The 12,872-nt window shown below is 47.3% G+C and overlaps 1 protein-coding gene across 1 annotated transcript in view; it reads left to right on the plus strand.

The window, feature by feature from the left end:
- The window catches only part of nhsl2 (NHS-like 2), a 72,761-nt gene extending 60,142 nt beyond the window's left edge, over nucleotides 1-12,619 (plus strand). Inside the window, exons 4-10 of the mRNA XM_061066616.1 lie at nucleotides 462-696; nucleotides 6,632-6,829; nucleotides 8,384-9,503; nucleotides 9,587-10,751; nucleotides 10,847-11,156; nucleotides 11,599-11,707; nucleotides 12,280-12,619. Coding sequence (XP_060922599.1) covers nucleotides 462-696; nucleotides 6,632-6,829; nucleotides 8,384-9,503; nucleotides 9,587-10,751; nucleotides 10,847-11,156; nucleotides 11,599-11,707; nucleotides 12,280-12,619 — 3,477 coding nt within the window. The remainder of the gene's footprint in view (nucleotides 1-461; nucleotides 697-6,631; nucleotides 6,830-8,383; nucleotides 9,504-9,586; nucleotides 10,752-10,846; nucleotides 11,157-11,598; nucleotides 11,708-12,279) is intronic.
- The last annotated feature ends 253 nt before the right edge of the window (nucleotides 12,620-12,872 follow it).

Consider the following 12,872-nt stretch of genomic DNA (forward strand, 5'->3'; position numbering starts at 1 on the left):
CTCCTTGTATTGCAGCGGTTTTTAGTGCCTTGCTTAAACGGCAATTTGGCAGCATTGGTTGATGGTTCAGATTTAATAACCAGGCAGCTGACTTTGTTTCATCCTTACTTTCTTCTCGTCTTCCTTTTTATTCCTTCCTCTTCCTGGTACATTTAGTTTGACCTTCGCTGTCTCGCCTCCTCCAATTGTTCACTCCTTCAGACTTTTTATTCAATTGTTTAGATTTTAGAATTGGAAAAAAAGTATTTGTATTGAATTGCTTTGCCCCTGACAGTATTCATTAAAGCAGGTTTAAATCTGAAAAAGAAAAGCATCTATTCAGGCCTGTATTTGGATATTCTTTGCTCAAGGACACATTAGAAACACACATATAATTGTGTAATCAAACTAACAACCTTGGGGTCTCTCTGGACATCACTGCAGTCTGAAGTCTAACACAACTCCTCTTCTTCTTCTTCTAGCCGGCGTCCAAACAGCTTTACGAAGATGAAACCTCCTCCTCCGTGTTCGGACTGAGGTCAGCGACCGACCCGTCTCCGTCCCCGACGCCGTCCCCCTGCGGCTCAGATCGCCCCCCGCTGGGCTGGAGTAGTAACAACAGCAGCAGCAGCAACGCCACGTCGGTGAACACCGGACCGCCGACCGCAGAGAAACCACGCTGGCACCTGGGGAGACGCATCCAACACGACATCACAGGTATGATAAACCAAACCGATAACGACCACATTCATACGATGCTAATGCAAAAGTTGCATGAGATAGTTTTCAAGAGTCAAGACGACTGTCGGGTAGAAAAACGGTTATTTAACAATCATCGGATGAAGTTTAACTTTGTGGAAAAACTCTGGCTCAAATCATTATAGATAATATAATATTTCCTCCGTGTTTTTTCGACTTGGCACTGACGGAGAATTCATGAATGTTTCATCTCCGGCACCGGACTGATCCCGAGCCATCGAGCGGAGCTGCATTTAAATGTGTTGATGTAAACAGAGGCAGCTGGCGTCCAGTCTGTGAAGAGCTGGTGATCGTCCAATCAGAGCGCTCCATGCTTGTCTGCTAGAACTCTCTTTTTAGACATATTTCTACATAGTGTTCCAGGGTTTAGGTGATTAACTGATGAAAACAAGAAGTGACTCATTTCTGCCAAACATATGTTTTTGCAGATATGTTTTTTATAAATGAACATTGGACATATTTAGGCTTTTGAAGAAATCTTTAAATCTGACTCTAGGAGCTTGTGATTGGTATTTTTCACCATTTTCCAGCAAACAGAAATAACTCACAGATTATTAACCCATTGAATCCAAAAGACGAGTTCCTAACAGAAGTCAACCACCTGATGTTATCTCCAGAAAACTAAACCTGAACGGTTCATTGAATATCTGGTTTAAAGAACATTTTGTCTTAACCATATATTCAGTAGTAAATTAAACTCACTGGTGACTTTGTGCTAAACGCTGATCGCCTCCGGGAAAAACAAATCAAGACGATGAAAACATTTCCCCTCAGTGACATTCTGTGTTGTTCTCCAGGGACGAGTCGTGTTTTCCTCCTGAGAGTCAGCGGTGAAAGTGAGAGTCGTGGGAAATTACACTGAAGGGAAAAGTGAAATCAATGTGAATTTGGAGGTCACATCACTGTAACAGGACTTTGTTAGGACTGCTTCACTCGCTGATAGAGGAAAACATCTCACACCAAACGTCTCTTCCTCCTTACATCATGTTTTTGTATTAATGGTATTAATGAACACACACACACACACACACACACACACACACACACACACACACACACACACACACACACACACACACACACACACACACACACACAGACACAGTTTCCTACTTGTCACGAGCTCGAGGGAGAAAACAGAAAGAAGATGGGACGTCAAGAACATTTTCTTCTTATGATCACATTCCCTCTATCGTCCTTGCTCATCTTTGGCAGTCAGCTTTGCTTGTGTGCTTGTGTGTGTGTGTGCTTGTGTGTGTGTGTGTGTGTGTGTGTGTGTGTGTGTGTGTGTGTGTGTGTGTGTGTGTGTGTGCGCTGTCAGAGCTGTTAGTATGCTGTGGTCATCCCCACCAACATCGTTCTGACACTCCTGCTTCTTCTCGTCTGCACCAAACGTCCTCCCTGTTTTATTTGGGTGCATATGTGTGTGTGTGTGTGTCATAGCATGTGTATGTGTGTGTCTGTGTGTGTGTGTGTGTGGTCCTGCTGGTTCTTGGCATAGCAACTGCTTCGTCACTCGCTGCCTCTCCCCTCATGCATATCCATTTATAGTTAAATATCTCCTCTGTCCTCCTCACCCGCTGCGTCGGGGGGGAGAAGGTCACGTTGTGGTGATGCACGCCTGTTGTGTTGCACTTGGTTGGATTCATAGACTCTATTTAAAAGATGGAAGTTGCACTGCCGAAGTACCTGATACATGTATTCTCTCGAATGACCACTAGGGGGTAACTCATCTGTTTGTATAATATAGTTCGAGTGTAACTAGCCGCGAGTTTCACGAACTCTTCTGTGTAGCTTAACAGTCACACATTCGGGCGTGGGCATCGTGTGATTCACTGCTGGTACCGTCCAATGGGTGAAGGTGTAGCTCTCAGTCAGGCTCCTCCCCCTGGCGCTCCTTCAATCGTGGTTACTTCTGGTTGTGGCGGTGGATATACACTTGTTGTTTAAGTTTTTTTACAGCAGCAGGTTGTTGTTTGTGAGAATAAGTGAATTTAATGTTGTTGTTTGTATTGAAGGAACCAGGTCAGGTTAACTCTCTCTCATGGTTTTATTAATAGTTTTATGGACGACGATGGAGACACAGAGGAAAAATACATATCTGACTGTGAGAGTATTTGTTATCGGATCAATTCATGGTTGATTTTCATCTTTTCGTGATATTTGCTGAAAAGAAAAAAGAAAAAATCACCAGACTTATTCATCTTCTTCACCGTGACACTCGTCTCTCATCCCTCTGCCTCTCTTTCGCTCCATCTCTCTCTCTCTCTCTCTGTTAACCAGCGTACAGGTAGCTTGCAGCCAGCTTACTGTTGCCATGGTAACTCGCTACTCCTCTCTCTCCCTCCTAAAAAAAAAACAAGTAGGAGAGGAGAGGGTGAAAAAAACAGCAGTGACGGAAAAGAGAGGAAGAAATGTGAGTGAACCTGAAGGATAGCAAAGACGGAGGAAGAGAGAGAATGAAGTTTTAAGATGATGGAGGGATGCAGGATGAGAGAATAATGAATGAAGGGTAATGAGAGAACATTCTGTCTTGATTCTCTCTCTCTCCGTTCGTCTGTCTCTCAGTCTCTGCACATCACGCTCCGGCAGTTTTCATGAATGGAACGTGATGCAGAGCAGCCGCAAAAAATCAGTCTGAGCTCATTTCATTTGCTTTGCTCGTTTATCACGAAGCTCTCGGACTTTCTCTGCTCGACAGTTTGACCACGAAAACATCCGGAGCTCGACATCCACTGACTCACCTGCTCCTGCAGCTTCGGACCCGATCACAGGCGTCATCGACATTTGTCAGCTGCTGTTTCCAAGGTTAAAAGTTACCGTTTGAAGATGAAATATCATTAAGGGGGAGAAAGGCTGGATTTTCGTTAGCGGCTCCATTTTTATACGACATCAAAATGACTTAAATCTGACAAATACATTCGTGTTCATTTGTTTTTAGGGTTTAATCCTGAAAACAGTCTGAACAGTTGCCAAGCTAAGAAAATAATCTGATTTTAAACCTGTTGTATGTTTTTTGGACGAGGTCCAGTCCGACCCATCATCTGCCATCTTGAAAACCTCCCTGCTGACAGCCAGGCCGTGAATCTGCTGAAGACCTGGTGATGAATGAATCATCGTCTCTCGGCTGAAGGCTGCTGATGGTTGAAATAGTGTCCATTATTTATGGCGGCAGGGAGCAACACAAAGCCTCTCGGCATCCAGACAGCGGCCGATCGGAGCAGAGGCCGATCGAGGAGGAGAGTAACGATCTGCAGGAGTGACGGGACGTTAACGTGACTCGTGGACGCGTTTGCTGCCCGAGAGCGTGAGCGTCAAACTGTCGTATTTAGGAAGGAAGTTATATTTAGCGCCGACGGCTGAGTCACAGCTTGGTCTTCTGATAGATGGTTTCAGATGTTCTCGGCCCAAAGGCTCTTATTTATTCATGCTCGGTGGGGAACGGCCTTTGACTGACACTCGGTGAATGAGCTAAACACACAGATGATTGACTGAGGAGGATTCTGTGCTGGAGAGATGGAGATGGAAAGAGGCAGGTGTTCAGCGAGAGGAGCAGAGAACATCTCCACAGGGTTCTCACTACAACCTGTAGCCAGGAAATCAGATTTCTGACCCAGACTCTGTTCATGAAGTTAGTCTAGTTATAGTTGGTTTCAATAATCAATAAAGTATAAGTTCCTGTTCATTAACTCTTAATGTAGCTGAGCAAAGTAAAACTGTATATTTAGGGTCTTTCTCTGAATATCACTTCCTAATAATCAATGCATATTGTTTGAAAATCAATCAAAACTGCTGCAAAAAGATGCAAAATGTCCACAGAGTCACAAAACTAACAAAGTGAAGCGAAATGAAAACAAAAAGACGACTTCATATAACAACTACGGAGACGATAAACAACTATAATTGAGCCAAAGAGTCACAAAGAGACTCCCAGATGCAGAAAGGCCTCAAAGAGAAACAACCATTTAGAACTTTTCTCTGCTTAATGGGACCAAATTCAACAACAGCGAAATAACATAATAACATTATTACCACATTCAGTTGCTCAAATTCTGCCTCGCTCTTCGAGACCCATTGTGAAAATAAAACCCCAAATTGCACCATTTGGCTCAATTAGCTCTTTGCACAGCGAACATTCAGAGGCTGTTATCACGTCTGGTCGTCAGTGTCTCTCTTTGCTCTTCGGTCGCTCAGCCAGATCCATCATTTGTGTGTTTGTGTTGTTGATGTATAATTAATTCGAGCCACAGCAGGAGGGACACGACGGGAGACAACATGGACGCAGGACAGGAGGAGACATTTGGGACAAAGAGCTCACGAGAGGAAACAAACACAGAGACGCAGACGGACAGATGGTGAACGACTGTGTTTGTCTTTGATTTTTAAATTGCTGCATCGGTTTGTTCTCCACAAAACAAAAACAAGTAGTTATTGAGTTTGACGACAGAAAAGCCGCCCGTCATCGACTCTGTCTGTACGACGAAACACTTTCCTTTTGTTTAACGCTGCTTCTGTTTGTTTGTCGATCAATTGGATTCATTTCCCGTTTTGACTCATTGATTTTTTGGGAGTTAGTGTTTTGCATCTGTCAGATTTAATACCTCTCTCAATGACATCACTCTGCGGGCGGAGATAAAGTTTATCAGTAACCTGCATCTTTATGGACTGTGGCTATAAAACATGGCTGACGGCGTCAAAACAGAAGCTGAGCCGCAGGTCGCTGAGGAAGTCGAGTGGGAACCTGCTGCCTCCGATGACTCACTGGATTAACGCCGTCCCAGACGAGACATCAGAAGGACAGGAAGTCCAACAGAGCAGCAGGCTGTACGTCACTCTGGATTAAAACATGACGGCAGAAGATGTAAAACATAAACACGAAGGCTTCTCGTGACAGCAAAAGCTCTTCAAGCTGAGGTGAACTCTCGTTAGCGAGCGCTGTGAGATCTGTGGATTTAATGGTTCTGCTCATATTCAGGTCGATCATTTAGATTTGACTGGAGAAGGTTTAAGTGCTCTTATGTTCAGAAAACACATAACTGTCCTCGTAGTGTCCGTGGCTGCAGCTCCTCTTGTCAGCCTCTGTCTCAAAGCTCCTGTTGTGATTGGTCAACCACTTCCAGCATCGAACCTTTTACAAACAAACAAAAAAATCCATATAACCCACTGAAGAAAAGTAAAACTGAAAAACCATCATATGTCTCCGTTAAATAAACTTCGAGTATAAGAACCAGCATGATGAGAAACCCAGAAACCATTAAGACTGTGGTTCCGTAAATTGCTGGTACTCACCAACTCTCCCGGTGCTTTAAACGAGGGGTCTCAAACCATCGGTTAGGGACCACCCTCGCTCCTCAAAGCGTTTTAATATTCATGGAGTGGAAACATGCATTGTGTTGAAATTAGCACCAGCAGTTTAGTGGAGTTCATTTCAACCCTCCTGGGAGTTTCTTTCCCATTTTTTTTTATAGCCGCATTTATTAGCAAGCGGCCTTAATTTGTTCATTCTCACTTTGCCCCCTGGCTTTAATTTGAGTATTACACTAACAATGGAGGAATTTGTGGCTCTATGACAGAGTGGGGAAGTGAAAGTGGAGAAGTGTATGGAGGTGAAGGCGGAGAAACGGGGTAATATTTAATTTGTTATGTAAGAATTAAAGCAAAATGTGAAAACATCGTCCTTTACTGAGTTTTTGACTGAACTTCTTCTGTCACTTTTACTGAGCAACAGCGCCCCCTGCAGCCACTGGTGGTGATCAAGCTGCTGGTTTCGGGTCAAAAGAGTGATGCTCTCAGAAACTGGATTCCAGTCACATTGAGTTTCCTGCATGTGAAGTAGAAGAAGTCTTCTCTTCCTCTTGCTGACCTCCCTGTTGTTGTTCTTCCTCTCCTCCAGGTGAGGGAGGAGGAGGAGGAGGAGGAGGAGGGAAATTCCACGGCGTCGACCTCCTCCAGCACTCCCCGTCCCCGTCTCCGTCTCCAGGCGACCCCTTCCCCCACCAGCCCCACTCCCTGGAGCCTGTCACGGACACCCCCCACCAGAGCCTCCCCCTGAGGAAGACGCACTCTGACCTCGACACAACCTTACCTGCAGGTGTGTGTGCGGAAAGACTCCGACCCTCCCCCGGTGTTGTTTCTCTTAAATCCAGTTTCCTCTCGTGTTCCCCGGGTGGAGATCTCGTTACAGCTCACGTGAACTGTGCTTCACCTTCAGCCAGAGACAGACACGAGGGACCAGGAGGGACGTTTGCTGTTTGAGAAGATGCTAGGGGAACGTTTTGTACATTCCTGCACATTTTGAAACGAGTTTGAAATATATTTCACCTGCATTTTCCTGTGTGTTTGTGTTTAATCCCACATTTGAAGGACTCACTCTCTCTATCTACTTTCCACCCACCTGTTTTTATTTCAACAAAAGCTCCACACAGATTAATGAGGTGCTAATCACTTCCATCCCTCGTGTTTACCTGGTTCTCTCAGTGAAAGGTGGAGTTGGTGGTAGGCAGGATCTTTCCATGGCTCATTGATTTATTCACTGCTAGGGTTGCAAAATTCCAGGAATTTTCAAAGTTGGAAACTTTCCATCGGAATTAACGGGAATTAACGGGAATATACGGGAATATACGGGAATTAACGGGAATTAACGTGAATTAATGGGAATAAACTGGAAATGTTGTGGGTAATTTATTCTAACTGTATTTACCTTTTCATATACAGACATAAATATAAACATTTTGTTGTGTCTTAGGCTGATTTGAGCCCTAAAGGAAACTTTGGGCACTTGACTATATGCTTCTGCATCGTTGTGTCATTCTTAACATAGGTCTTTGCACAGTATTTGTAAATGTACACAGCCTTTCCTTCTACATTGGATGGGGTGAAATGTCTCCACACATGAGATAGTGCACGTGGCATTGTTCTGTAGAATAAGATGAGAAAAAAGTTTGTAAAAAAACACTAATGCAATGCCAGAGATATAAATAGTTAGCCAAACAATTGGAATCGTCTGTAAAAATATTTTACAATTGATGGATAAATTATAATGGAAATAGGCTAGATGAACAGATGAACAATCCTCAATCAGCATGCTAATATATTTTCCCAGTAATATCATGGAAACTTACCTGACTAGTCCTGCACACTACAACAGGCCTCAGTAGCCCTGCTGTAGAGTGAAGGATGCTGGGAGTTATCTGTGCGTGTGATGGAAGAATGCACAGTGGAGGGTTGAAATTCAACATGCAGCTTGTGCTGCATTCCATACATCTTTAAAATAGAGTTTTGAATGATGTTTTTATTGCTCAGCGTTTAATTTGCATAGTTTTTTTTTTTTTCAAAATTCCCGTGCTTAATATTCCCGTGGAAAGTTTCCGGAAAGTTTCCGGAAATTTACCGGAAACTTTCCACCCCTTTGCAACCCTATTCACTGCAACAAGAACAGTTTTTAAGTATGAATCGTTCACACAAACAGTTTAACCTGAACAAGGCCTCACGTGCAGAAGAAGCAGAAACTAAAACTGTAGAAGATAAGCTCAGACTTTTGTCAGGCTACAGGAATGCCAGCTTCTCTGAAAAGGCTTTTTGTTTCGAGAGTCTGGTCGTAAAAGCTGTTTTCTAAATAATCTCTACCTTCCCTTCTCCTTCACAGATAAAGCTGTAGAGCACCGTGTCTCCAACCAGCTCCACCCAGGCATTATGGACCACTCTGGTCTCCTGTGCTCAAACACACCCTCGGCTTCCTGGAACGGACCAAAGGGCTCCACCTTTTCTCCCGGGGCGTGGAACGAGCCGTACAACTACAGCATGAGCAAAGGCCCGGCGGTCCCGCCCAAGCAGCACAGCGTCATCGGCCACGCCGGCGGAGGGCTGCAGGACGGCGTGATGCTGGTGAGCTCGGGACAGTCCATGAGCTCGCACGCCAGCTCCTTCACGTCTGTGACGGACTCTTCGGGGAGAGGAGGGAATATCGTGCCGGGGATTTCACTGGTGACGCCGTCGATGGGGAAGCGGAGCGAGACGGAAGGAGCGGCGGCGGACGGAGGGAGACACGCTGGGGGAGGGGGAGCTGGGGAGGCTGGGAGAGGGAGGGAGAGGTCGGCGCGTTCCATAGCAGCACAGAAAGCCTTCAAGTTCCGGGAGCGTTCCCTGTCCACACCCACGGAATCTGGCTCCTTCACCTTTGCCGAGGGTGGAGTGGGCCAGCCGGACGGGAACCTCATGTCCACTGGGAACGGAAATGCTTTGGCAATAACAGACCACCAACAACAGCACCACCACTTCCTCGGTTTGAGCGAGAACTACGCCCTCCTCTACCCGAGAGGCAGCTCCGAAGACAGCACCAGTACCACCGATACGATATCCGTCACGGCGTCGGACTACAGCGCGGACGGCCGCCTGCGTCTACGCTCCCGCTCCATCTCGCTTAAGAAATCCAAGCGCAAGCCGCCGCCTCCAGTGAGGAGTGTCTCTTTAATGAAGAACCTCGGAGAAGCCCAGGGACGAATCCACCATGAAGGTGGCCTTTATCGGGACGGACGCCCAAAGAGCTTGCATATCCCGAGGGATCACTTCCCGGACTTCCAGCCGGATTTCCTCCTGCCCAGCTCCTCCTGCTCCTCCAGACCCAGTGTCGGTGAGAGGGAGCTGGGACATGGAGGCAGCGACGGACCCCCGAGCCTGGAGGTTCAGCCCCCAGAGAGGGAGGGAGAGACAGAACTGACCTTTCCTACTCACTGGCAGCTAGGGGACTGGAAGAATGACCCCTACAGGTAGAAAATAAAACTACACTTGTTATGTTACGTCAAGTATACATCTTTATACTTTGTTAAAAATACACTGTTCTGTTTTTCAGGTCTCTCTCAGGCTCCAGCACAGCGACTGGTACCACAGTGATTGAATGTATGAAAGTCCGAAGCAGCTCCGAGTCACTTCTTGACTCTCCCTCCACATCCAGAGGCCCCTCCCCCTCGCAGCTCTCCATGGAAACTGAAATCAAGGCATCCTCGCCCTTCAAACCCCCGGGACTTATGTCACCATCGAGTGGCTATTCCAGCCAATCAGAGACTCCCACTTCAACTGTTCCACTCAGCCATGTGGGCGGTCAGGGGACACTCGGGACGTTGGGGTGTAAGTTGCGCCCAAAGATTCCAGAAAGGAAATCGTCCCTTCCTTCACCCAAGGACCCGTCTGCCAGATCCAGATTGTCCTTTGAGATGCCGGGGAATGCACATCTGGAGCTGTGTTCCATCAAGCCCAAGCAGAAGGCCAGCAGACGGCATTCTGACACCTCCACAGCAGCCAAACCAGGGAAGGTCAGCCCGAGCTCTTCACACACTTTGCCTGTCGTCACCCAGAACGAGCTGAAGACTATTCGGCTTCGCTCTGTCTCTCGCGGAGACCTGGAGGACTGTCCCGATGGTGCGTCTGACACCATTGAAGAAGAGCAGCACGGCCGAGACTTCTGTGAATTCCCCAGTCCTCCGCCCACTCTACCAAAACCCAAACCACCCGTCGCTGTCAAGCCCCCTTTGCCCAAACGACCAATAAACCTCCTCATCAAGGCTCCTTCCCCCTCCTCTACGTCCCCTCTTGCCCTGGACTCACCACCCGGCTCACCCGTGGACCGGCCTGTACCCTTGGGCAACATCTACAAAGTCATGAGAAGACCCAAACCCAAAAAACCTCCTCCTCAAACTTTATCGAGTCCTTCTGGTCTCCCAGATTCAAATTTCCCTTCCAACACACAAACTGGTTATGATCATCCCTTCCTCCACCACTCCCAGTCCCTCTTCGATCTCCCTCCGCTCCCGGATCCTCAGCCTCTCCTGGAGGACCCGGTGTTAGAGCCTGAATTTGAATCCGACCACGAGATCCGGCTTGGGCCTGAAGACGGAGGTTCACTCCCTTCTCCGTGCAGTAATCAGGAGGTCCAGGAGCTCCCGGACAAGAGCAAGACACTCCCCTCCAGGATGACCATCTCCTGTCTGTCAGAGCTGTCGGACAAAAAGAAACCCAAGGTGAGAATGATCCCTCATCATCCAGGGACCAACAATGTAGATGTTCATCACTGCTGCAGAGAGGTGATGTTAAAACATTCAAATCTCTTCCCCAGGTTCCTCCTCCAGTCCCCAAGAAGCCCAGTGTTCTTCTTCTCCCCACGTCGGTCCACTCCTCCTCTAATGGCAGCGCCGAGCGACAGCCGCCGCAGGCCGACAGCCCCGTGGGCCTTCGGTCTCCGGTTGGAACTTTCCCACCGGACTATCTGTCCAGCGTTCCCTGTGTTCCAGATATGCCAGAGCTAGATGAGAACCACTTGGAACCAGACGAGGAGAGTTCCAAAGAGTCGTCACTTCAGTCCACCGTGCAGGATTCCTCTTTCACTGAGCTCGAGGGGAAGATGGCCGCCACTGGGATCGGAGCAGGTAGGTTTATCGTACCCTAAGAAGTTATCTATCGCCTCTAAATGGCTTGACTAGCAACAGTGAGTTCATTTAACCAACCCCTGGAGCACTTCTTTATCTGCATTTAAACATGAATCATAATTTTCACATTTAAGCACAGAACCTTTGGAGCTCCTCACCTCTTCCTTATCTCTCTGTGTGCATGAGTTTAATGATAACCGGCCTCGGCAGATTCATTTGATTCTTTCCCGCTGAGTTTGATGCTTCCGCTCCTGATTCTGCCAGAAGACGTTTCCCAGGATTTTAAGCGAATCAAACTCGATCTCTTTAAAGTTGAACCAAATCAAAACACAGTAGTTGTACACTGTTTTGCAAAGTCAGCTGGGATCTGCACATTTTAATTTGTCGTAGAAAATACATCATGCAATTTAACATTTGAATATGATTTCTCCGTCGTGTTCAGATGACTCCGAGGAGAAGACTGTGCTCCACATCGCCGAGGAGACGGATGACGACCTGCCGGCCACACCGACATCGCACACCACCGAAGACCTTTTCACTATAATACACAGGTTTGCACATGAACACACGCACGTTCACCCAATACATATTTCATTCTGGTATTTATAGACACAGATATTACAGCTGAGGGCTTTCTTTAAAAAAACTGTGGGAAAGGTAAAGAGAGAAATTGCCTAGGAAGTTATTTTTACTGCACAAATGTTCTCAGCCATTACCGAGCTTTGCCTGCCGGCTCATTATAGCCGAGAGCCGAGTTGTCTTGTTGAAAGGATTTGAGGCGGACAGACCAAAAGGTTCCCTAGCAACGACTTCACGTACAGAGGATTACTGGATGACCAGCAGCACACACACACACACACACACACACACACACACACACAAGCATATATGCAAGCACACACAGAGAACCACAAGAAAGCTTGTCTCTAAGCAACTAGTGTTCATGATGTTACCTGAAATTATGCTGAAAATAGTTTGAAGGCAGAGTTATCGAGAGTCAGTGTTTTCATTTCTAACAAGACAGAATGGAATCCCTTCGGTTGTGACGAGTTAAGATTTCTATCGACTAAAGTGAGAGATCTTAATCGTCTGAATTGATCTGGACTCCTCCCCTTTTCTTCAGGTCCAAGCGAAGGGTTCTGGGTCGCAAGGAGCCGACCGACTCCTTCGGCAGCCGGCAGAGCCTGGTGTCCCCCGTGAAGCACAGCGCCGGCAGCACCGACCTCCGGACCATGACCTTGGGCAGCACTCAGAGGTCGAGCTCCCGCAACGACAACTTCATGGCCCTGCTTCAGAAGAAAGGCAGCAAGACTTCCAGCGGAGGGGCCAGAGTTTCCGCCATGGAGCTTCTCAAAAGCACAAACCCTCTGGCACGCCGGGTCACCGAGTTCTCCACCGCCACGTCCACGTCCGCGGAGGGAGAAGAGGCGGCGCCTGGGAACGGCCAGGCCAGCGACCAGTGAATGGAAGTATCATTAGAACCAGGTCCGATTGCTGATGACAAAGCTACTAAACAACTCTACAATGCGCCGCCCTCTGCAGGTGGGACCCTCTGACCAACCAGATCGCTCCAACTACTGATCGACCATTTGCACTGTCCAATCAGAGTGGAGCACAGTTTTGGACGAAATGGTCTCTTCCATGGTTGGAGCGCTGCGGTCATCTGTCAAAACCGGTCCCCTGTTGGAGAGAGAGGACGTTGTGGAGAACGATTCA

The sequence above is a fragment of the Limanda limanda genome, chromosome 22 (genome assembly GCF_963576545.1).
Source record: "Limanda limanda chromosome 22, fLimLim1.1, whole genome shotgun sequence".
Classification (NCBI taxonomy): domain Eukaryota; kingdom Metazoa; phylum Chordata; class Actinopteri; order Pleuronectiformes; family Pleuronectidae; genus Limanda; species Limanda limanda.